At 38.3% G+C, this 26,973-nt stretch overlaps 1 protein-coding gene across 35 annotated transcripts in view; it reads left to right on the forward strand.

The window, feature by feature from the left end:
* Positions 1 to 26,973, forward strand: part of ESRRG (estrogen related receptor gamma) — a 471,650-nt gene that overhangs the window by 276,933 nt on the left and 167,744 nt on the right. For 13 of the 35 annotated variants that reach the window (XM_083605305.1, XM_083605327.1, XM_083605326.1 and 10 more), the window contains one exon: positions 7,143 to 7,219. The exons of 8 other annotated variants lie outside the window; for them this stretch is intronic. In XM_083605305.1, coding sequence (XP_083461431.1) covers positions 7,146 to 7,219 — 74 coding nt within the window. In that variant the 5' untranslated portion in view covers positions 7,143 to 7,145. Of the gene's footprint in view, positions 1 to 500; positions 739 to 7,142; positions 7,220 to 10,099; positions 10,220 to 21,791; positions 21,904 to 25,524; positions 25,544 to 26,973 lie in introns of those variants that run through there. 14 more of the 35 variants (XM_083605293.1, XM_083605322.1, XM_083605324.1 and 11 more) reach the window with 6 other exon arrangements.

The raw sequence follows: 26,973 nt of genomic DNA on the forward strand, positions 1-26,973 counted from the left end.
GATCTTTCTGGTGTTTATAGCTAGGCATAGTTAGGAGGGGGAACCAGCCCAACTGTTTAATCCCACTTTAAGGATAGTGCTCTGTAATTAAGTAGAACGTACCGTTCCAGTCATTTAGTGACAAATCGGTCTATTAGAGAGCAAGGGAAGGGTGTGTGCATGTGGCACTTCCTGAGCCAGTATTTTGTTTCAATTGGAATATAGGGTTTTTATGTTTGTTTTTTAAAATAATCATTTCCGCAATTGGTACTATTAATTTATTCACCACACACAATAAAGTACTGTAGATGCTTTGTGTATTCAGTACATTTAACATGCCTCTTGAAGGCACATAGTTTAATGCATGTTTTCTCAGCTCTTATCGGAGAGCAGAGCAAAGAGTGGGGAAGATTCCAAATGCAAATTTGACAGCCTAGAACTTGGAGAGCTTGTAAACTTAATTCCGGGCTAAATAAGTACGCACTGTGGAAGCTGTCAGTTGACTCAGCCCTGGACAGAATGCATAGTGTGGCTGTACTAGGAAGTGACAGTGTGTTGTGGGTACATGCCCACTAGCTGTCCATAGTGTCTGCATATTATTTTGGTGAGTTGCAATTAAGTCAGAGTTGTGTGGGTTTCTTAAAGTGCTTTGGACGTTCAGAAATAATATAGACAATAAAAGAGCTTGCCAATTGGAAACTGGCATGGTGTACGTGCGGGTGGTAAGAGGCAGGATTCCTCGTTCACCTGCAGAAGAAGGTAAATAAACAGTAGTAGCATGCTCACTGAGATACGGTTTATAGATCAGTACTCAGTAAGTTGATGTACAGTGTGGTCTAAAATGTCTTAATCTGTGCATAAGTGCAGTTGTCACTGTTCCAAGTTGAGATGGGTGGTTTTCTTTGGTGGGGGAAGTAGGAGGAGGAGAGATTCTAAAGTTAGGACGATGTTCTTTTTTTAAGGAGCTTTCTTGAATTTACCTTCTTAGAGCTAATTTGAATGATTAGTTTTGATAAGCCGCTTAAAGTAGATGCATTTAAATGAAATCGGGGCACGTGTCTTTTTGGCTCTGGTGGAAGATTCAAACTATTCTCTCTCCCCACCACAATTAGCACTCTTCTCTCCTCTCCCCCCCCACCCCGCCTCTGTTAAAAGTCTTCCAGATGCAAGGCTAGGTGGATCTGTGGTTTCGTGGGCAGGCAGAACTCTAATGCACTGCAACACATCTGTCTCTATGTCTCAATTAATAAACCACACCGCCTTACTTGCTATTAATATTGCCAGTAATTGTATTTTTGTTTTGTGGCATATAATGCACACCAAACTACAAAGGCAGCACAGAGATTAAATAAAAGTAGTGGACTACTTCTAGAGCTTGCACTTTACTGAGTGTGTATTGTGGTGGTGGGGAGGGAAGCCAGGCTAAAAACTGACAGAACATTTGGGGAGCACATAGACATCTGCCTCACTGACATTAGGTATGCTTTGATATCTGGCTAGTGCATGTTAAAGAATGCAAAAAACTTAAAGCCAGCTGCAAACCTTGCTTTTGCCTTTTCAGCAAAACCAGTAATACTAATAATTTCAAATAGCAGTTAATAATGGAACAGATGCAACAAATATAGTTGCCGATTTACGCATGTGTTTGTCACTTTAATTGTTCTAAATGAAACGGTGTGCTCATAATGCAAAATCTCAAACCTCTGATTAAAATGTAACATTGACTAAAGGATTAAAGAGCGGACTTAATTTTACTGACTGTTTTAACAGTTGTCACAGCTGTTGGAAGAAGGAAAGGCAATTGAAACACTCCAAAAAAGGGGAGGGGGAGGAACTAGCTTAGTAAATTTAAACATGATCTCTGAATGCCAGGCATAGAGAGGCAAATAGATTTGTGACTTCAGATGTCTTCTCTGAGCTGTGTACGTTTACCTCTGTAGCTCTGTCCGTTTCATGAATTTGAACCCTCGACCTCTTCCACACTTCCTCCATTAAAATACAACAGTACTGAAATGAGGCACAGCTAAAGTGAATGTCACAGTGTACATTATTTTAGAAAGCAACTTGTTTTGTAGTAAATGTGATATGCCAAGAACTGAAACTTAGGGTGGATGGCTAAAATTTTAATAGTGAACACTGATGTCAGAATTGGGAGACCAAAGATACTTGAGTGCTTTGAAAGATTGTTTACAGATTTCACTGTCAAAAACAGCATAAATTTGAGAGCTACTTTGCTGGAGTCTTCATTTTCTTCTTTGTCAATATCACTTATTTAAATGTGTGTTAGTTCCTCCCTCCTTTTATTGCATAGCTCTTATTTCCAGTAAAATTTGATCTGGAAAATCTATGCAATATTTGCTGTGGGGGAGGGGTAGCTGATAATTAATAAGAAGAAAGTTAATGCTCCTTATTATGACTGCAAAGGTAGACTTCTTGAGGTGAGGGCTGCCTATATCATGGATGTGATAAATCTCCTATATAAATAAGAACACATCATCTGTGGGTAAGAACACTATATGTGTATGCGTATTAATATAATAGGGCGGTATGTATGGGGAAGAAACCTAAAGAACACTGTCCCCTAAATTCAAAAACAACAAGGTGTAAGCATGCCTACTGATTAAATGAGAATGAGTGTATGGCTTTTCCTATTCAGTTCTTACACGTCTACCCAAATGGGCCTTATCATACACTCCCTTACTATATTTTCCAAGTTTGGATTTCTGTTGTTCATATGCCTTTTCTGCAAGTTTTTACAGCTGTCATAGAGTGCAAAGAGCTGGTGCTGAAATGGCTGTCTGACAGCTTTTTATTTGCTGGGCCTGACCTCCCCCCCCCTTTTTTTAGTAGTGGTTGCTCCTTTTAATGTGTTTATGGTTCTACTCTTTTATTTACTGAGCCTGGTGTGTTGCAGCAGTAATTAACCTGTGTTATTAGCAAAGCCCTTGTGAATATCCATTAATTCTCGTGAATGGATGATGATTCCCCCCCACTGTTATTTCCCCCCCTCACTTTCTCTCCAAAGGTTTGCTGTCCCATTTTAAAGCAATTCTTACCTTAAGACTTTTTTTGTAGATATACTTTGGAAATAATTTATATTACGGGGCATAACTAATACTCTTGATTAGTTGTTTTAAATACACTTAAGAAGTGTGAAGATGGATGGATCTCATCACATTATTCTTTTCTTCTCCTGATAACAACAGAAGCAAACCTATGTTGTTGTTTTTTGGCGAAGCATGATGGTTCAGGAGATGACTTCTGTGGGTTTTATCTGATTTGAAGTTACCTTGGGTATCACTTTGGGAATTTAAAGAAAGGAAAAACATATTAAGCCTGCGGGGGGGGGGGAATACTTCCGCTTGGACTGCTGAGGAAAGATAAGGACCGCCTCATTAGCCAAGCCCTACTTTTGCAATTAATTTCAGAATGCATGGCACTATACATCAAACACAGAAGGTAACTTGTATGTGATTGTTTTTAGACAATTCCTGAAACCCCTTCCCATTTTAAGGCAGAGGCTAGTATTTCATGCAGTCTTAGGTTAATAACATAATGCTATATTCTATTTTCTTTCTTTTTTATTAGCAGTGTGGTTAAATAGTCTGGCAAACTTCCTGGTATTGAACATTTCTGATGCACAGTGACCTTTGGCTTTGGTATCGCTGCAAAAGCGTATAGAAATGAACACCAATATTTATTGACACTCTTCAAAGCAATGGCCCTTTATGAATATTCTTGTTATCCTATTATCAGTCAGTAAAAATGCTGAATGTAAGAAATATGGGATAAATATGGGGTAAATAAGAAATATGGGAGAGCATCTCTCTAGAAGTTTAAAGCAACTCTTTATATTACGTATGCCTTGGTCTCTGCTTCATAACACATTCATTGGGGACAGAAACAATAAACGTTGATATCTACCTAGTGCCTCTCTAGCCCTAGCAAACTCTCAGGAGGAAATCTGTGATTATGCTGGGCTGGTTTGGTTTTTATCTCTTTTACATCCAGTGGCCTTGTATTAAATTGTCATTGTCCTAAAGCACATGAGAGAGAAATGAATTGCACTTCTCGACATGCTCTGACAGTGAAATATTTAGCTTCTCTGTCTCCAATCATACTCATGTGTATATGTTTGATAGTGCTGGAATGACAACCAGCAGTCTCCTGCAGTCTGAGATCCGCATTTTACATATTCTCCACATTTTGGGGGAGGATTCACTCTCTCATTTCCTTCCTTCCTTCCTTCCTTCCTTCCTTCCTTCCTTCCTTTCTTTCTTTCCATATCCAGTTACACTTGCTAAGGCATATCAGAGTTTATTTACACTGATATAAAAAAAATTCATGTTTTTATCACAGCTGATAATGGCTGAATAGGCACATAGGCGCCAGCTTTATGTGTCTACATCTTAGAGTATGTACATTGTAATTATATTTGCATGTTGTATACAGTATACATAAGCAAACAGCTTTTGAAATTTGTTATCTTGAAGAAAGAAACTCACTAAATAACAATGTAGATATTAGATTGTCTAGACTTTTTGTTGGCTCATGCGTTCCTTTGGATATACAGTCAGCTGCTGTTATTTTCTCCTTCATATTTCTGTGCAACAGAAGATACCATAATACAGTTCTCTGAACTTCTGCGTTCATCAGTTGTAACAGATAGGATTTTTATGTTTGCATTCCCAAGGCAGAACTGAATGCATAACTCTTCTGACATATGGTCAGTTTTATATTAAAAGTATTACTTTTAATAGAAATATTAAAATAGAAAATTAAACTATTTTAATGTAAACTTCTATATGTTGTATACACCTTTTAATTTTATTTACGCTTGTATTCTAAATGTTTTCTGCTGAGTTTGGATGCTCTTAGAATATTTTAAAAAATCCTTTATAGGAGTTTGCTCTAATTGCTCCAAATTTTATAATAATCAGATACAACGGATTCTAAAAATGTAATTGTTTTGCTCTCCAAAGTAACTTGTGTCATTCTTGCATAATGATACATGCCTGAAGACTAAATCCTCCTAAGAAGCTGCAATCCTTTAAAAATATGCATATTATTAAGCTCCATTTATTTCAGCGGGACATACTGGTGAATAATAAGACTTAAGATGGCAACATAGCCTTATTTGATCATGTAGTATATAGAACTCAATGCAATTATGCTGTATTCCTTCCTTTCCAATTGTGAAACATTTATTCTCTCCAGTCAGAGCAAGTTAGTAGTTAAAACAGGCTCCTCTATATAAATAAAATGCTTTTTAAATTTTATGAAAGAAAACTTTTGCCTAGAATTCCCCCCCTTTCAAAACACTTGCTTTATCCCATCACCAATTCCAATTATTGCTTCATAAAAGGTGCTTTTTTAAAAAAGAATTTTCTCCTTTTTTGCATATCTGGGTCATAAGTTCTTGTTGCTCATAATGTTGAGTTGAATTTTCCTTTTTTACTCTAAAGGCTGTATTAAAAATTATGACTCTAAAGGGGGAGCAGATAGCTGTCATGCTAAAATGTACATCTGTTGTGACAGTATTTAATGAAAGCAGGTGTTGCTTTTTTAAAAGTTTTCTTTCTCTCCCACCTTCCCACAAATAAACTAATGCAGGTATTATTGTTTTAAAGAACTGTGTATATTTTACACATATTTTAAAATACAGTAGCAATGTACAAAAGCCGACAGTCTTATTTTTTTCTCCTTTATAACTGGAAAAAGGTATTTTCTTCAGTAACTGTAAATCTGAAATTTGTTAATCATCTAAATAATAGAATTCATATAGTACTGAAACTAAAGCTTAAAATACAACTTAAGTATTTTTAAAGTATCAATTCCTAGAAGTCAAATTTGTAAGTTTAGATCAAACAATCTAGCTGTGCTCATGTTTTGGGAGGCTGCTGATTTGCTCCCATCACCTTCAGGCCTCCTTTCTTCCCAAAATCTACTTAGGAGAGTTCCCTCTGGAACCAGTTTTTGCAGGGCAGGGGGATGCAAGGGGGATGGGGAGAGATAACCACCCTCCCCAGTCCAATGAGGGAAAGTGTGTTCCACTCGAGCAGTGGAATCTTTGGGTACCCTCCATTAAAACAAGCGCAACTAGCCTTGTGAATTCTGATAGAAAACAATGGTAAAACAAAAATCCACATAGACCTTTTCCTCAGCGTTATTAGTTTGCACGCTGCTGTCTCACTTATTCCTCTGTGTCTTTTCATGTTTTGAGTGAGACAAAAGTGCACATCTCCTTTTCATCATTTTGATTGGAACTACATACCATATGTAATGTGTTTTGGCAGCACTTACCTAGCCAAAGAAAACAAATTAATATTAGCCATGCTGAGGGGCATCCGAAGTATCACAGATGTGTCGATTTAGCTTTGCTCCATCACACACCCTTTCCTTAAACAACTGGTCAAGCTGTCGCAAGATGTTGCATGGGCTACAAAGCGATTTTAATAGGTGTGATCAGACGTTGATGGCTGTGGCTAGTTAGAATGAGAACATGTTGCCAATCTGTGGATGCTTGTTTTCAAACCCACATAGCAAAAAAATGTGTGGAGCGCCAGCCAGAAACAAGACGACCTCAGTTCAAACTTTTATCTCCTTAAAAGCATACAGATGTACAGTCAGTAACAAATATAATGGATAAAAGACACATAAAGTGAAGTGGGCTTGCCCAAGAGCAATAGTTAAATTCCTTCCCTTATAAAGATGCAAGTAGATAAGAACATAATGTGTGGCGGGGGGAGAACGAGATGGCTTTTTCAACGCTATCTGCTCTTACACCCTGGGTTTCTGTTTCTCTCTTTCCTTATAGTTTGTCAACAACAATAGTATTGGAGAAAACGTCCACTATTTTCTGCAATGTTTTGTTTTTCTTTGCATTTCTATATCCTACCAACAATAGCGAATAAAATATTAATATCGTACGCGATGGAACATGGTTGTTCATTGCATTCAGACTGCTGTTTGAAATAACATTCAATTTATGTCTTAAGTTGTTAGAAAGCAAGGGCTGACCTTTATATATGGATGTGCAGTTGCCTTTTATATTTGTTTGCAAGACATTTTTTTTTTACGTATTGTAATTACTTGGGGTTTACTGCAGGTTTTAGTTTGATTCTTAAGTTAAAGGCTCTTCTTTTTTCCTTAAATATTCCCAGGTGATGTCAGATGAAAAGGGTATTATGGCTGAAATATACACCAGAGGAATTCATTTTGGCAAGCCTGGTCCATGTAGGTTAGTGAACCAACAAATAAATAATTTGCTTTGTTTGTTTAAAGTTAAGACAGGGAGGGGGGGAACATAATAAGGAGGTGGAGCGTCCAAAATTGGGAAATATATAATGGTAGATTTGGAAAGGTCGCAAATATCAACATGCAAATAAATGTATTGACTGATTACGAACACTATACAGTATTTACACAGCAAATATATATTTTCCAGGTTAGCAGTTTAAATATTCCAATAACGAATAATTGTTCCATAAGTGGCTTATTCTGACAGCAGTCATCTGCCTAGAGGGGATGATCATATGTTCTGAAACAGCATGAAAGTCTGTTTCTTTTACGTTATATTTTCCCAGAAATAGTAGAGGTGGAAGATGGGACTTCTAGTATCTGAAGGAAGACAGCTAGGCACAGTATCATCACTGTATTAGAAAATGGTTTTCTACAGGAGTACTAGGGTCATATTAGCAAGAGCTGAGCATCCACTGCCACCAGTTTACATTAGTATGAGTGACACCTGTCCCATCAATCAAGGGGACCATGGCTTCACAGATGGAGAAGCAACAATCGGCTGAATTACACAGCACAGCACACTTGGTTTAATTCATCTCATTGTTTTCCTACAAATCTAAAGGATGCTCATTCTGCTTCTGGAGTTGAGGTAGAAGCACAAGATGGGCTCAGGTGTAGTATGTGCCTGTGTTTTTCTGTTCTGCCAGGGATTCAGCAAAAGAAGCTGGGATGCATGGGATGGGGGGCAATCACACTCCACAGCTTTTGCCTTCTGTGGAGCAAGGATTATGCACTTTGTAATCAAATTTAATATTTATTTTAAGCATTTCTATTGCATATGCTATCTCCATAGTTTGAGTGGTTGCTTTCTGTGTTTACTAATAAACATTAAAAATGAATTAAAGGGAATTAGCAAGCCAAGAGCATGATGAAAAGCAACGCCTATAGAGAAAATGTGTGTTCAATGTCAAAGAAGACTCACGCACCATGAAATCATACCAGTATACTGGGATGCCATTATAATGAGGGAAGTAGACCAAGGGTGATAATTCCTAAGGCCTCTTGTTGCCTTGCTGCCACCCACTTTTTGTCTGGTATGTTTCTGGCATGTTTTTATAGAGGGACCTTTTTCATGATTGCAGTTTGAGGATACACACTGCTGGCATTTTTGTGTCACCAGTGTCAAGCAGCAAACCTGTGGCATGTTGAAATCAGTCAACAGTTCTTCGAAGATACAGCTTATGTTTGATTGTGTGTAAATACAGTTAGTTAGTTGGGTTTATCTGATAGCCTGGCAGAAAGAGAGAGAAGCAGGACAAACTGTTTTCAGTAACTGCGCTGTTCATACACCTGATAAGATTGAGAGTGCTTTTGGCTGCTGATATGCTTTGAATAAGAAAAGAATAATCACTTCCACTGGCACCAGCTTATCAGGAATGGAGCAAAATGCCAACACTTTTACATTAGCAAAAGTAAATGTTTTAGACATGTCATGCCTTTTTTCCATTTAAATTGAATAGTAGGGTGCTTGTGAGTATGCAGTAATGAAGGGGAGGACTTAATACTTTGACTAAAGTGCAGGTGAATATATTGAGAAAGAAGCCCTTGGCAACAACAACAGCTCTTTTGATAAGTGGACTACATCTGTTTCAAGCGTTCTTCAGAAAATTTCAGCATCTTTATCCATTCTATTAAATGTGTGTCCTAATCTTACCAGGGAGCACATACTTTATATTCTGACATAGCCATCATTGTTTTCAATAATGTGAGACTAGAAATTTAATCATCGCTATAATGTAAAGCTAAAAGTCATATAATATTGTGATATTTCCCAGTATATTTATTTTGTGGCGGTTTTTAAAGCAAAACAAAAGTCTACTCTTTTTTATTTTATAAAAAAATGAAATGACATGAAACAAAGAGAAGTATATAGGCAGCTTTCTAAAAAAATTAATTTTGTTCCATAGTGTGATCCTGTGCATGTCAGGTCTGATGTACCGGTAAATCCTATTGAGTTTAATGGGCCTTATTCCCAGATTAGTGCGTGTAGAACTGTAACCTTAAAGTCTCAATATACGTATAGTCAATATATATACTAATACCGTCACTTAAGTGGTCAAAAACAACACATACTTGGTAAGACATTGTTTGAGGTTTGACTAATTTTATATACAATTAATTAAAATATATATAATATTTAGCATTACAAGCCGCTGCTTTAGTTGATCCTTTTAGTTGATCCTTAGGGAAGTATGTTATTTTGAGGCTGTTCTAATATCATACTATAACATTATTATGCTTCTCTTCCTGCGTGCAGATAACTTTGATGCACTCAGGTTGATAAATGGTACTATAAACCACAGTTGATTGATTTGGGATTTTTATTCATTATCCTCATTGAGATCACTGTCGCCCATTTGTGTCAATAGCATTCGATTAATCGAGACACCCTTGTTCTGTACCTTTAACTGAGAGTGGGACTTTTAAGAGCAAAATGTTGACAAGCTGATAAATGGTCCCAACCGTTCTGGTTTCAATAGGCTTTTTGTATGGGCAAATATATATTTCATTGGCAAGTTTATTTTCACAATTTGAGACCTTCATTTAGAGGAAAGGTCTTCAGTTTAAGGTTTATCAAATTTTAGCTAAAGACAACTGGCTCCATTTGTGTGTAAAATAATTTAAGTACTTACTTGAGGCAAACTTCATGCTTTAAGAGTTGTTGCTCAGAGGTTTCATTCTTCTGCGAAGATGTCAACTGTAAATATAAAAATGCATCACTGAAAATGTAATGGTTTAAAGATTCAAACTGAAATAAAATTGTCTGCCTGGGGAAAACACTGCAATCAAAATAAAGTAGTCTTATCTCCTCCTGAAGCAGGCATATTTGGAAGCAGTGCTGGAAGGCAGCAGGGCACACCACTGTTTTCTTTCAGCCACTAATAACATTGCCTGGAAATCAACAATATTACTCCAAACCACAAATACCAAATTATCGGTAAGTTACTATTGCCAATGACGTGGATAAACGTGTAGCTGTACAGCCTTGCCCATGTCATTGAAGTATGATTAAACTGTTCCGAAATGGTAACTTTTGGGCTTTCAGAATGCCTTATTCTTTTCAAATCTCTGTGATTTTTTTAAAAAGTTGCAAAAGATTGTAAATTTTGTAATTGTAGAGTTTAAGCAGCAATCACAGCAGCAGAGATTTTTGGGTGTGTGATACATCCAAGTGTGTCTTCTAGAAACCTTTTATTTGACACACACACCCCCCGCCCTCAGCTGTGTATGAGCTGATGGAAAGTCCACTGATTTCACTTTAAAAGGCTGGCTGAATTCAGTTGGCTCCAGATTAGACCATGGGATGAAAGGCTAGGAGCTGTCTTATGGCTTCTCTGTTGCTGTTGCTGCAGTGTGACTTGGAAAGAGGCTGCGCAGACACTGTTCTGCCCCCTGTGCAGACTACAGTAGAGACATTACATCAGGGATGATGACATAGAGTCATCTGGTCTCCAGTTGTAGGCTAGCTTCACTCTGCAGTGCCATGGAGAGTGCGACTGCTGTGAAGTCAGTGCTCATCTACCTCAGGAAAAGAGGACCATGTGGAAGTAAGTGAGATGAAAGCAGCCCCATGGCTGCAGAAACAGGCTATATAGGCAACAGTCCTCAAAAGCGAAGGTCTAAAATTAGATGCTTGTCTCACTTTCCTGCGACAGTGGTCCTACAACTTGGAGAAGGGATGTAGCTCAACGGTAAAGGACATTATTTGTGTGTAAAGGACCTAGTTTGAGGAAAGGGTTGTAGCTTAGTGATAGGGCATGCAGAAATTCCCAGGTTTTGCATAGAACTGGCAATATCCTAGTCTGAAACCCTGGAGATTACCAAGTAAAAGCGACTTTTGTAACTTCCTATGTTTTGTGGCAAAGCATAGATGCAGGGATCAATAGGCTCTTCCTATGCACTTATTCTTCAGTCTCAGGATAGCGCTCTTAACATGTGCTAGGCAGATATTAGGGTCAGATAATTTGACCGGGCCTCATTAGCAGAGCGTAAATGGGCAAGGTGGAACATCTATAGTAGCTACCAAGGTGTTGCATTGTAGTGAGCACAAATAATGAGCATAAAGGCTGTCACGAGAAAAAGCGAGAGAGCGCTGAAAAACAAACTGGTATGCTAAAGTTGGTATCTACCCAGTATATAAAATATACTGTTTAGAGATGTAATGCTATTATAAAGCAGGGGGAAAGACATGTAATGTTACACTTTTTAGTGGAATGGGCTGATGCTTGACAGGGAAATTATGTTTTCCTGTGGTATTGATTTAGGTTGCAACCTTAGGCACATTTATTAGGGAGGACCAACTGAAAAAAATAAGACTTCCATGGGCCTGCACTATTAAGGGTTTAAGCTTATAAAGCTATATAAAATTTTGGCCTGTAGATCTGTTTTCAACGGATCATGCTGAAGATGGGAGGTAAGAATACTTTTAGTTCTCTGTGTGTCTGTGTTTGCATGTTCCAGAAACTTATAGGGCTAGCTGAGAAGAATGGTCTCTTGATCGCGCGTGTGGGCACACATATCACACTCTCTCCTTCTTACACTTTAAATGTCAGTGTTCTAATTGGCACTGAAAACGATTCCAATTTTTATGTGGGGTTTGCATATTTATAACACTGCATATTTATATGGGGTTTGCACTTTCAGTGCCATTCTTCATTCTTTATTCAAACCACCGCAAGCAAAATCAGAACTCATCCGGTTGAGTTGTATGCAAATGTCCTTACAAAATTTACTAAGTTTACATCTGGTAGTAATGTTCTTCTTGTCGCAGGTCAGTATGTATGTGGCCTTTACAACATGGGAGTAGATACGTATTTTTCTTTAGGCAGAATGGAATGTATGCCAAATGTATAATAGAATATAATAGTAGCAAATATTTTTTTTAAAAAAAAGTTTTAAAAGGTATTTCGTTTTGCTGAAAAAATTGTGCAAGTCCCTACACACTATAGGAAAAGTACCTGAATGTGAATCATGGTGATTTTAGAAAGCTTTTAAAACTCAGATCAGCTTTTGTTTTGGGTTCAGTAGGGCAACTTTTGTTGATGGTCTAGGTGGGGTTAGCCGAGATTCACTTAAAGCAGCACAAGCCATAAACTTGTGGCAGGCTACTAGTCGGTAGCAGGTGTGAACAACATAAAACAGGATTAACACTGAACCAAAGTGTGCACTAAAAACAGAAAGCCCTGCCTTGCTTTTACAAGGACAGTCAAATAGAAACACACGGTCACCATGCACACTCTATTTACTAAACACTGTCCAGTGGGCGATGTCAATGGTCCTGTTCAGCTGCTTCTCATATTCTGCTCCTCTACCTTTATGTATGTTTTCCCTTGAATAGTCTAGATTTATTTGGCATTTTGTTTTATGTGCACCCAAGGATATTCTTTCAGCACTTCAAAAATAAGTAATGACACATTTTTGTTATTCCTCTATTATTTTCAAAAATAATAAAATTTCTTTCTTTCTTGTCTGGAAGAAAGTTCATGAATTTAAAAGTACAGTGGTACCTCAGGTTAAGTATTTAATTCGTTTCGGAGGTTCGTACTTAACCTGAAACTGTTCTTAACCTGAAGCACCACTTTAGCTAATGGGGTCTCTTGCTGCTGCTGCGCCGCCGGCGCACAATTTCTGTTCTCATCCTGAAGCAAAGTTCTTAACCTGAAGCACTATTTCTGGGTTAGCGGAGTCTGTAACCTGAAGCGTATGTAACCTGAAGCGTATGTAACCCGAAGTACCACTGTATGTTCTTGCGTTCAAAGGAACTCTGGTGTCACTCCCGTCTTGCCGAAGTTTGAGGGTAGGGTGGGAGAGCAGAAATGGTATTTTTAGGGGCAAGACAGCTTGAGCCATGGGACTCAAAAGAACCAGGGACCTGAAATGGAATGTGAAGGGTATAGAAGCTACATTCTTTATTTCCAGCACCAGTATAAACTAAAATGAAAACTTAAAAGTAGCAAAACTACAGCCTTCAGACTGGACACGTAACGTAGGAAATGGAGATAGATAGGAATGCAGTCTCTTATGTATGACTTTGATAGTTTTAATATCCTAATGTTATAAAAAGGCTTTGAAAAAGAAATCTGTGGTGCTGATTTTTTTAGTTATTTTAGTGTCTATATTTTATGCATCAGTACACAGCTTTAGAAGTATTATCTTAAACAAAAAGACAGGACTTGGTATGGGAATTGAATAAAAGTGGATCTTAGTAGACGTATAGTTGTGCTAAGGGTTACCAGCTTCCACTCTTCCCTTACCCTCGGTTGCATTGCAGATGAATAAGAGGGTCTACATTTTTGCCCTTGTTGTTATCTAGAATATCAATGTGACAATTTCTGAGCTGGTTTCATTGCTCCCCAGTAATAAATTGGTATTTTATCCGACCTGAGCAATTTAGTCTCTTAGTAAAATGTGTATTTAAGGTGAGAGAGTATTAATAAATAGTCTATGTAATTTCCTCTCAGCACATGAATGTCTAAGCTGGCTCACTTTTCTTGACAACCTCAGAGAAACCACACACACACACACGGCACAGTATTCATTTGAGCACCTGAATATATTGAGACATTTTGGAAAGTGCCCAGCTATCTTGTGTAGGTGCTTGGTAACAAAGCAGCTAGGTTTTCAAAATTGCTGTGCACCCTGCAGCTCCCATTGAGAAAAGTAGGGGATGCTGCGTTTCAGCGTCTTTGAAATTCTGACCCCAATTGTAGCAGCTGTGCACTTTGGTGAATTATGGTATCTAGATTCAATATAGCTAATTTAAAAGTACAGCTCTTTTCCCACCAAGCAGAAACATTTTCTGCTGCCTTTTTGAAAACGGCATTGGGGCATAATAATTATTTTTCAGATATTATGTTGTCCTGTTTCCCCCTGTGTGCATGCATGCACAAACATGAATGTGCATGCTTCTGAACATAATTATGGTTAAACAGATTTATTTGAAGCAATAGCAATTTCTGATATAAAGGTGCTGTTAAGTCTTCAATCCTAAATCCACTTGCCAGTAAATGACATTGAATTCAGTGGATTTATACTTTTGAGTAAGCATGTATAGGATTGCGCAGTACACATGTGGCAGAATTATATTAAAAATCAAGTACAATTTATAAGAGCATACGCTATGTTAAAGTAGTCACATTTCTGAAGTGTATTTATGATTTTGGAGAAAAAACTTATACATTTCATAGAACACTTAAACCAAAGGTTCACTGATACTGTTCTTCTGTCACAAAGTGATGTCCCAGAAGCACAGTGACCTGTATAAATGTGTGCATGATTGTGTCCCTATTCCCTTCAAAAAGTGAGCACCACACAGGCACAACTGAAATTTTGAAAGCCCCACTGGGAATGTTATTGAAGGGCATGGTATAAATCCCTTAAATAACTAGAATTTGGGAGAAGAGGACAACTTGAAGTTTATTCTTATATTTCGAGCCCCATGAAGGCTTGAAATTATTCAGAAGGTATTTTATACAAACACATATCTTAAATGCTTGTGAAATTGTAATGGCAATAATATTTTCTGTAAACTAAAGCATTCTGCTAAAAATGGTTGCTTTTAATCACATTGCCTCACCTAAACCAGTGCTCTTTACTGGTTAATGCATTGAAAGTCTTCCCATGCCTCAAATTGTTTCTCTATTCAAATTGGAGGAAGGAGGTGATAGCACGCATAAATTGACTTACTCCTCCATTTTGGGTGCCATGAGCACATCTGCATTTCTGGACTGGGGTTAAAATATGGAACCAAGACCCACTTACTTTAAAAGATATCCCCCCTCCCCACCAAATAAAATACATGATGTTTGCATAGGTTTTATTTGATTATTAAGCTGTAATGTGGCTAGGTAATAGTACGACTTAGATGATAATAAATAGAGTATATATTTTGTTTGTAGCCACAGTCCTTTGCACTGAATATTGGATGTTGTAATGAAAAGTTCATTTATTTTCATTAATATCCCTTTGGTGGGGAGCATGGGAAAGAAGTTACCATATGGAAAGACAGCCTAAAACATCCCAGTGAGTACTGTATATATGCAAGCAACTTGGAACTTATTTGGATACAGTATATAAATAGTATCTGTAAGTTTTCTCCCCTGAGCGACATATCTCGGATTAAGAACAGTATGGTTTAAGGACGATTTGGTTTACAAACTCCGCAAAACCGGAAATAGTGTATTGGTTTGAGAACTTTACCTTGGTCTAAGAACGGAATCCAAATGGTGGAAGGGCACCGGTGGCGGGAGGCCTCATAAGGCAAAGTGCGCCTTGGTTTAAGAACGGTTTTGGTTTAAGAACGGACTTCTGGAATGGATTAAGTTCGTAAACCGAGGTACCACCTTGGAGACTATGACATGGGTTTATGCACACCCTTCTGATTCCCAGGTACTTAGTCTGAATATCAACCACCATGACTGCTATTCGGGTTTTCTAACCATAGGATCTCCTGCTATCACGAGTAGATATGCCCTAATATATATTTGTGTTACTATTTTTTTACATCCTGCCCTTCCTTCTGAAGTAGCTCAGGGCAACAAGTATAATCACATAGCCTGTAAAATATCCTATATTACCATATTGGGATTGGAGAAAATTGTTGACAGAAATTGACCCCATATCAATTCTCTAAAAGTGTATGTGCGGGCACATACAAATGTGCATGCTGAACAGCTTATTTTAGGAAGAGTTGTGTGTAGCTTGAAAGTCTGCATACTGCATTGGTAACTTGGGTTAACGAAATAAAGAATTTACTGTCCTATATTTTGTTTTAAAGGTAATTGGTACCTGATATCATCACTGGCTAAAGCTGATGAAATCATTCTTGAACTCTTTCTTTCTTTTTCTGCCTTGGCATTAAAAGTGAACAGGGCCTTAAAGGTTGAGAGCCTTGACCAGTGCTCCTAAGGGTATAAAAGTTTGCATGCTTATCTGAAGCTTATCCAAACTGCTTAACCTCTTTGGCCTCAAAATCGGTCTGGAAATCCTAGGAGAGCAGACTGTCTCGCGAGATCTTAAATAGAACTTTCTGTGTGCCAGGTCAGAAATATATCAAGAGTGTTAAATAGGATTTCAGGGATTTTTCCTTCTCTTCCCATCCTCACAGCTTTCTCCTCCTTTTTTGCAAAACATTTGAGTACACATTTTCTCCAAGTGCTGTTGTCAATTTAGATCATTATCAATTTAGATAATTATTAATATAGACAAACCCTGTCAAATTCCTGTTTTATGCAATCCAAAATGGTTCTTTAAATCTGTAAGTTGCACAACCTTGCAATGTTTCTTACAAATTATAGCAAACACTTATTCTGCTGTTCTGACCAACTAGAATTAGTATTTATTTAGTGAGCTTAGAGCATGAGATAAAGGTAAAGGGTAAAGGGACCCCTGACCATTAGGTCCAGTCGTGACCAACTCTGGGGTTGCGGCGCTCATCTTGCTTTATTGGCCGAGGGAGCCGGTGTACAGCTTCCGGGTCTCGTGGCCAGCATGACTAAGCCGCTTCTGGTGAACCAGAGCAGCGCATGGAAACACGTTTACCTTCCCGCCGGAGTAGTACCTATTTACTTGCACTTCGACATGCTTTCGAACTGCTAGGTTGGCAGGAGCAGGGACTGAGAAACGGGAGCTCACCCCGTCACGGAGATTCGAACCGCCGACCTTCTGATCATCAAGTCCTAGGCTCTGTGGTTTAACCCACGGCGCCACCCGCGTCCCTATGAGATAAGTTACTGTCTCATAATTACGGGATAGTGACCAAACTTTAAAAACCTGCTATACAGAAAGTGTTGTTAATGACACAAGGTAACTAGTGTCTGCATTGATGTAAGAATGGTGCACTTCAGAGGACAGAAAGTGTATAAACTCCTGGGGACTGGACAAATAGATTGTACCATTGAAGTGTAGGAATGTGCAAGAAGGAAAAGTAGAAGGAAAACAAATAGAAAATTAGTTTGAATTTTCTGTCACCTGTGCACAAAAACATGTCCATATTGTTCATTTCCCATTATATGAAGAAAATACTTTGTATGTACTGTATTGCTGTATCCATTGGTTCCAGTAATTTTAAGACTCCAAATTTGTACTGTAATAAGATTTCCATAGTATGTATCTCGAAGCTGGAAGTTAGGCTAAATTCAGTACACCTAAAACTGTCCTTGTCCTTAGTGGGGATTTAGGGGCTGCATGGAACAAGTAACATGGCTTCAGGCAGAAACTCAGAACAGTTCTTTAAGAAATCTGTTGACATCACCAAATGCATAATGGTTTGCGAATGGTAAAATGGAGTTGGAAACCACAGTAGGTAGCAGCTTTGTTTGTGCATCATATATTTCAGTAAATATTCGTGCTCTGTTGTTGTTGTTTAGTCGTGTCCGACTCTTCGTGACCCCATGGACCAGGCACTCCTGTCTTCCACTGTCTCCCGCAGTTTGGTCAGACTCATGTTTGTAGCTTTGAGAACACCGTCCAACCATCTCGTCCTCTGTCGTCCCCTTCTCCTTGTGCCCTCAGTCTTTCCCAACATCAGGGTCTTTTCCAGGGAGTCTTCTCTTCTCATGAGGTGGCCAAAGTATTGGAGCCTCAGCTTCACGATCTGTCCTTCCAGTGAGCACTCAGGGCTGATTTCCTTAAGAATGGATGTGTTTGATCTTCTTGCAGTCCATGGGACTCTCAAGAGTCTCCTCCAGCACCATAATTCAAAAGCATCAATTCTTCGGCGATCAGCCTTCTTGATGGTCCAGCTCTCACTTCCATACATCACTACTGGGAAAACCATCGCTTTAACTATACGGACCTTTGTTGGCAAGGTGGACAAAGACAACAGGCATTCGGGCTCTAGGAATGGCTTATTTATCACCTCCTATATCACACCTGTTTCTAAGCCATGTGCCAGTAAAAAAATAAAAATAGGGTGGACGAGGGCTTCTTTGAGAAGATCGATACATCCCATGATTATTATTATTATTATTTTTTAAAGAAACTGCATTTGGTTAGAAAATGCAAGTGAGCAGCTGGCTATTTATTTAACTCATTCCCATAGTTTTGTACATAGATTCTCTTCCTCCTCCCCTTCCCCCTTTCTTGCATAGCACTTTCTGCTACACTGATGATAATGTACCTGGAAGGAAAAAGCAGTGCAAGCCGAGGCAGCCAGCGTCAGACAGGGCGGTCTGCCATCTGTCCCACCTGCTGCATTCATGTGTCCATCTGGTTCCTGCAATTGCTCATTGCAAGCTTCAACAGAAGAATGTTCAGCCTGAAAAGGAGGCAGTGTGAATTATTTAGGTACCTCTAGTGTAAATAAAGAAAGGGAAATAGAAGGTGGGGAGTTGAGGGCTATGGATGGCTTAGGAGAGGCAGTGAGCCACTCTCACTCCTGGGTGCTTTGGAATGCGTTAATGCATGAGAGCATTTGATTTGCATATAGATTTAGATGTATAGATGATTACAAAGCCAATGAGTTTTATCTAGATTTAGATAGCCTGGTTTGCCCATAAAATATAGCCTGTTTTCGGGAGGAGAACCTTTTGGGACTTTTAGCCTAAGTGGAGCTGATGAAATCTAATGCTTAGAAGCATTAATTTAGCAGAAATAAAATATTTCCCTTTTTAAGAGCTTTTGGTGCCCTTTGTTAACCAAGAGTTTATAAGTGCTAGAACGTCTTGGGAGCTTTATACAACATGTGCTGTTTTCAGACAACCATGACTACGTATATTGTAACATTCATTTGGAAAGGAGTATATTTTTTCTGCTTGTCCATGGTAGTTTAAAATGTTTTATTTCTGCCCTTTCCATTTTTAGACAGTTTTCTATTAATAGATTTACAAGTGCTTTACATTAAAATAAATAAATCCAGGTACAAAATTGATTTTTAATGGTAAAACATACCTTACATCTGGATATGGTTTGGATGTATGTACATATATGTAATAGAGACTACTTACGCAGACAAGGGAAAAGTGAAGCACACTATTTTGTCTGCTTTTAGAATTCAGAAAGAAATCTTGGATGACTTAAGGTCACCTTTATTACAAATGCTTTTTGCCCTCCCTCTTAAAAACACCCGTTATAAATATCAATTGTGTATATTTGGCATGTTAGTTTTATCTGGAATGCTTTTAAAAACACAACTCTTCAATTTTTTAATACATACAAACTTTGATTTTACGTAATGCAATTTTTAAGACACAGAAAATGAAGAGAGCCTAGGTGTCAAATTTCTGTGAGAGGGAAGTATTTTCAATTCCTCAGCAGTCTCCACCCTAGTCTAATTTTATTTTACTTTTAGCCTGAAATCAGAACTTTCATAAGATGTATCTTTAAAAAGGTCTAGCGGTAGGTATCATTGTTTTGCCTAGTTTTAGATCTAGGAAAGAAAGGAACTCAGCATCTTGGTATCTGAGGTGCCTAGCTGCTTCTCTAATATTTGCATGAAATTCGGCTGCAGCCTTCAAGGGGATTTGAGTGGATTGGATTCTTTAAGGTTAGTCCCTGTCTAAACTATTAAATTCAATTCTCATGCAAAACTATTTTAATGTCTTTTAAAAACCAATAACCACTGTTATATGACGGCATCATATACTTGCCGTAGAATATTTATGGTACTAGACCATTCTATTGGCATGTAGAACAAACCAATAATCCACTTGCATTATTCCAAATTAAGATTCTATATAGTTTACATTCTGTGCTGGGAACCTTTTAAACCAGTTTTATCAGTAAAACATGTGAATACCTGCCATTGGGTTTATATCACAAAAGCCACATGTGTTTTTTTCCCTACACTGCACTGAATTGATGTACAGTGACGGGGTGAGCTCCCATTGCTCGGTCCCTGCTCCTGCCCACCTAGCAGTTCGAAAGCACATCAAAGTGCAACTAGATAAATAGGTACCGCTCCAGCGGGAAGGTAAACGGCGTTTCCGTGCGCTGCTCTGGTTCGCCAGAAGCGGCTTAGTCATGCTAGCCACATGACCTGGAAGCTGTACGCCGGCTCCCTCAGCCAATAAAGCGAGATGAGCGCCGCAACCCCAGAGTCAGCCATGACTGGACCTAACGGTCAGGGGTCCCTTTACCTTTACCTTTAAAGCCTTTTAGCAATTTGTTAAATTTGAGTGTATCTGAAGAAGTGTGCATGCACACGAAAGCTCACACCAAGAACTAACTTAGTTGGTCTTTAAGGTGCTACTGGAAGGAAAAAAATTTTTTGTTTTGACTATGGCAGACCAACACGGCTACCTATCTGTAACTGTTAAATTTCGAGGCTTTTACTATTCTATACAATTATTTTGAGCTTCTTAAGGCTCAGTTATGTGGATCCTATGTGCTAACAATTAGGAGGACACCTGTGTCTTGAGTGTCATCACCAGGGATTGGCATTGGTGTCACTGTAGAGCTGTAGCAGTACCTTTCAGATTCAGTATGTGGTGCAGAGCTGTGCTTGACGTGGTAGGGCAAACCCTTGCTTCATCCCAAAGGCGTCTGAAGTTTAGAAGTTAAATGCATTTCAAATGAAGGAACCAAAAATGTAAATCAGTTTAACAATGCTGTCTTGGGCATTCTGCAACAGAGGTTCTGAGACTGCAAGACACTTAACAGGAAGCAAGCTCTTTTGAAATAAATTATATTTAACTAATTCTCACTATATAACTGCCTCACAGAGACTATTTGATACTGTTTCCATATGATAGCAGTTCAGCTCAGGGAGGTGTTTTCTGTGAGCTAGCTCAGTCACCATTCATGTTTGTCCCCACTGTATAGTTTGCTTTCATGTCACTGCCAGACATTTCTGGAAGCCGCTTTAGGTGGCATGGAGACAAACCATGTGGCGGGGCCAATCTTCATGCTGTGCCAGTGCGCACACAAAGGCTTGCTGTGTAGAGGAGCAGTCATGTACAGGCAGTTTCAAGTACCCTCCATGTGTATGCCAAAATTATCCCTTATTCCCAGCTTGCATGATTTGTCCAGCACCATTAGTGCACCAGGTGCTTTATAGCACAAGAATTTTAAGAAAGGTCCCTGCCCCAATGAACTTACAAACCCAAGCTTCTAAGTGTCCAGATGTCAGGGATGTGGATGGAAGAAGCAAGTAGGATGAAATCAAGCCAATTCACTCAAGCATACTTATTGTGAAAAAGTTGTGAACTAAGCAGGAATTATGGTATAAGGGCCTTCCGAAACAGGATTGTAATTTTTCCCTCAGAAATTAACCACTGTTCATTCTACGCATTCTAACCAATAAGATTATTACCAGCTGCGTGTATGCTAGAACTGTGAATGACGTTTTTACTCAGGCTTCCATCTAGAAACAATTTATAAGCTAATGCAGCCAGTTGGACTTGTATTAAAAGCTAGCTTTTAATTTTGATGTCTGATCACATTAATGTGGCTATTTATGGCATTATTTATTAATTATATGGGTAAATAGCATCCATGTCACTACTTAATAACATTATGCCGAGTGCTCCATTATCTCCATTCTACAGCAGGTTACAAATGGCAAGCGTTTTCCCCACCCACCCCAATTTGTTAGTATTTGGAGGGAGAAAGGAGGATAAGTAAAGAAAGCTGTCCAGATGTCTGATCTGGATTTCAATTTGGCAGATGCCTCAACATATTTTGGTAAGAAGATTGTTACAGTTGACTTTCTATAGTGTAGTATGTCCTAAGATGTGTGAGTTATATCTATTGTTGTCAAATACTCCTTTTGGAAAAAAAGCTTTCTGCAATAGAGTTTCTTTAAAGCGCAGTAGTCTAGCTCAGATTTTAGTTAATTCAAGAATATGGAAATTTCACCAAGAAACTAATTTATATGTGTGTCTACAAACAGAGACAAGGAGCCTGAAGTCCTACAGTTGTTGAACTACAGCTTCCCATCCTCTCTGACCATTAGTCATGCTGGCTGCCTGATGGGAGTCCAGCAACATATTGTGTTGCATATTATGGTGCGCCCGCCCTGGGTACCACAATATGCAAATAAACTAAAACTGGGAAAGGAAGGACAGGTTGGTTTAATAAAGATACCACTTGGCTTTCTGTTCTTGCATTTGCTGCTTAGTGTTAGCTATCTTTGAATGAAAATTCATGTGGAGAGAGTGGGCTATGGGGGAAGTTAATTTTTAAGGGAGACCCAATGATTGTATTACCTCAAATGACACACTTGTCCTGAGCTTCAGCAGGACAAATGAGTCATATTAAAAATTGGTTTGGGAAGCCTTGCATAGGACCTGCATTTTCCTTTTACATATTGCATCTCTATCGCTGCCAGTCTCTTACTTTTTGTAATTGCCTAATTCCCTTTTCAAAAATTAGTGAGCTGTATGAGGGAAATGTACGTTATCCATATTTGAGTCCAGTTAAAATGTGCTATTACAAGGTGAATCCTGGGAACCTGAGAAAATACAGATATCCATAAGCAATGACAATTTTATTTATGATTAGTCTCTTTATTTGGGTTTTAAAAACTACAAAGTTCAGATTGAGAAATTGAAACTTAAATTTTCTATTAGCATGTAGAGATGTTAGGGTCTCCATGAGGCATGATCCTCCAGTGGACTTTTTCAAACACACATACAGCCAGTGCAGTAACTAAAGTATTCCACATGCTTTGGGAATGCTTGAAAAATGGCATCTTCAGAAGAGTAGTGAAGAATGCAATGGTGACTCTTCAGAAAAATATCACTTTATCTGTTTCAAGCAAGTTTCCTGGAAAAAGGGTAGATCAACTGATTTTTCCACATGAGCTGATATTTTATTTATATGATCCGACATATTGGAAATGATTAATTCATCAGGGTTGCTACTGTAAATTTGCTGAACATATAATGAAATTGCAATAATACAAATTGGAGAACGGAATGTTTTGTTTCTTAAAGAGTCTGCCCACAATTCTTGCCAAGTTAATCTGAATTTTAGAGAGAAAATCATTTAAATGATAAGCCCATTACAGATGATCATATATTTGCTAAACTGGGGAAACATCAAACCATGATTTTGTATCCTAACCTATTCCAAAGCTGCTAACCATAGTTTCCTGGTTCAGGTGACATTGGAAACTGGTTAATTTGAGGTTTCTTGGTTTATCTGCAGCTCATGCAGAGGAAGGAGTGAAAGAACTGCAGGCAGTGGCATAGCGTGGGTTGTCAGCACCCAGGGCAAGGCAAGTAATTTGCGCCCCCTAACCTGTGGATTTTAGCACTGATTTTAGCACTGCGAGTGCGAGCGCCCCCCCCCAGATGTTGCACCCGGTGCGGCCGGCCCCCCCTGCACCCCCCACGCTACGCCACTGGCTGCAGGTGCAGGCAAATGAGCCATAGGTATCTCAACTTATTAAGCCTTTATCACCCCAAAGCAGCCAGGAAACTGTGGCGTGAACTTTAGCTTCAGTGGAGGGAAAGCAGATGAAAGAGCCTGTATGAAATTACTCCTACCCCCCCATTGGATTTGAATGATACATTTATTTTATTTTTAGTGCAGACTGATTGAGTGAATTTGTTTAAATTAACTACGTAACTACAGGCCATTCTGGTAACATAGAAGTTAGAAATGGGAGCCTCAAAGGAGACCATCAAAGGCAAACATTCCTAGCAATACCTGAAGTAGTTCCCTGCTTATATCTGTAGGCTGATTGTCACTTCAGTATTCAGATACTTTAAATGCATTTTGTTTAATAGTGTCTATTTGGGGATTTTGTTTTAACAAAACAGGGATGCTCATTGCAAGGGATGCTATTCCTGTCATAGGGTTTGAGAGTGTAACGAGGGAAAACAGCATTAGCAGTGGCCCTGTGGTGCTCATTTTATAGTATTGCCTGTCCATCTGTCCACTGGAATGAGCCACTTATCATGCTTCTAGGTTTTTCTCTTTCAACTTTAAGAATTATGAAAGGAAAATTCCAATTTTTCCTGTCCCTTTGTGACAGGTAGACTGAAGATTGTGGCCATTTGGATTAAAAACATATCCATCACCACCAGGCGACAGGTTATTATTATGTCTCCTTTGAATATATGAATTTCATCCGCTATGTATTGGAAGTCTAAGAATGCCAACTTTTTATATAAATAATTATCTTGCCAGTGATGTACTGCATACTGTTGCCATATTTTTTTCACTTTTACAGCATTCTTGGCCTTATCACCTATAACATAAATCTTAAGCTTTCATATTTAATAAAAACCTTTAGACTAGCAGTCCCTCTGTAATGCAGAGTCAACCAATCACACATCATCATCTGACTATCATTTATTTGTTTTCCTGTGACAGATGTTTTAGAAGATATCTCATTTTAGGTTTGACGGCATGTTTGATACAGCCAGGCAGTGGAATAAGAGGGAAACCGTATTTATGGCCCATTTTTGACCTTGATGGTATAGCCCTCAGTTAGGAAGTCTCCAAACTGGGGGGAGGGATGTTAGAAGAGTTACCTTCTATTATATGAATTTCTTGGGTATATGTGGGAAATAAAATGTAAACTGTTCATCTTCCATATGGAAACTAGGAAGTTCTCCTGAACAGGCAGTGCTGAAGTGCACTGGAACTCTCTAGAACACTACCAATTTATTTCAGTTGTTTTTTGTGGATAATTGTGTCCTCTTTTTTTTTTAACAGAGTAGTCTGGAATGGTGGAAGATTGAGCTGCTTAATCACCTGAGCTGCTTAACCCCTCTGAAAAAAAATGAATGGTATTCAGAGTAGACCCACTAAAATTCATAAACATGGCTAAGTTAGCTCTATTAATTGCAAAAAGGTCAATTCTGAGTAACACTTAGTTCCCTGTGGTTTTCCCCCTACTTCCCAAATATACTATAAAACTTTACTCTGGTCTCAATTTCTGACAATTTAGGGACATTCTTTTTGTTTCCTCTTAAAAGTTCTAGAAACATTCAGCTAGAGTATTTCATTCTTAAACTGAAATCAATGAGATTTACAGGCAATTTACTGGATTTGGCAACTGTATGCCAACCTAGTTAATGTCTCAGATGCACTATCTAATCCTGATTTTTGTTTTCTCTACACAAAAAAACCTCCTGATAGAATCCAGTTGGCTGGAGAGAATATTTTGGATATGCCAAGAAATAATGTAGTGCAATCCCTCTAGCATTAAAATAGCCACATTAGATGTCAGCTGATTTTTGTGTACACATAGAATATAAATACATTTGCTGGCCTAACCTTGTACCCTTTTTGAAGCAAATACTCAGTGAACATAATGAAACACTGTGCTTGAGTGATGACTACTGCATATATTAAACATTTCATTGAGGTGGGTATTTTCGAAATTGTAAGCATTTAGCTGTAGTAACTATCATAGGTGGTAAAGAATCAGAGAAAATATAAACCATGTTATTCTATTTATTTATTATTTTTTTATAAAAGAAAAATATTTATTGGCTTGTTCATTTAGAAATAAACAGACATCTTGAGATTCTATGAAGATGCTTATCATGTGAATTCACTTGCTTTATTCATACAGACACAGAAGTGAAATCCATTTATGCCAATTCCTTCCTGACCTTTGCTCTGTGAATCCAAAGGCAAAGCTCTAGCACACAGGCCAATAGCATAAATAGCTTTGAATTACACATAGTAATATGTAACTGTGAAAAGCCAAAGGTTTTATGTTTTTCTTAGACTTTGTCAGCATGCTTGCTAAAATCCCAAAAAGATGAAAAGGTTGTGTGTGTGTGTGTGTGATTCTTATGATAAAACGTTAGTCTACACATAGAATAGTCTTAAGAACAAATATATCTATTTATTTAACTATCTAGGAATTTAAATAGTGAATATTTAGAAGGCTAGACAAATGGGAATCCTTTATATTTATTTTATATGGGTTTTTTATTGACACTAGGAAGCAAGTATTGTTGACATATATTTGTGAATGCAAAGTTATAGTACACAAATTGTTTTGCTAAAACTGTACAGTAACAGCATATGGATATAATGGAATTTATTTCTTTATCAGTGAATTGATTTACTAGTATAGTCATTGGTCCTCTGTCCTGAATTTACCACCATATATTTGTGTGCAATCATTCCTGTTTTCCTGTATTACTGTTTTATACGTTGTGATGTAGTGTTAGTGGGCAATGTAAGAATATCAGTATTCTAGAGCAGATCAAGATCCATACATCAAACTATAGATGAAAAACAAACTATGGTTTAACATGAGCGAGCTGTGTGCAAGTTCTTGCTCTGTTCCTGTCTTGCTCTTCCCGCAGCTGCGCTGCCAGGAAACAAGCCTGAGTCTGGCTTGTTGTGACATGCAAACCCAGGTTCCTGGTTTGCTTCTCTCTGAACAAGTCACAAGTGATAACCAGTGTTTTCTCTGAATGCTACACAGTCACATTAAACGTGTGTTTTTAACTATGGCTTAATGTGATGTGTGGAGTGGGCCAATATAAGGCAGCTTCATATGGTTGACAAATTTCCCTGTCCACAGCATCTAGTTCTGAGAAGATTATTGGATGTTCCTCGGAGTTTTCTATTCCTTGAAAAAAGTTTTTTTTTCAAACTTGGTTGTCCTAATTTCATAAGGAAATTTTCCCCATTGTTTAAAGAAGTAGTTTGTCATCCAGAGATTAGTGCTGCCACTTTAAACAGCTATATGCTCGTCCCTTTAGTCGTAAGCTGTTATATTCAGGGTCTTGTGGTACCGAAATGCATTGAGATTGGGCTATCTTATGGCTCGTG

The sequence above is a fragment of the Podarcis filfolensis genome (assembly GCF_964270895.1).
Source record: "Podarcis filfolensis genome assembly, chromosome: 3".
In the NCBI taxonomy this organism is placed as follows: domain Eukaryota; kingdom Metazoa; phylum Chordata; class Lepidosauria; order Squamata; family Lacertidae; genus Podarcis; species Podarcis filfolensis.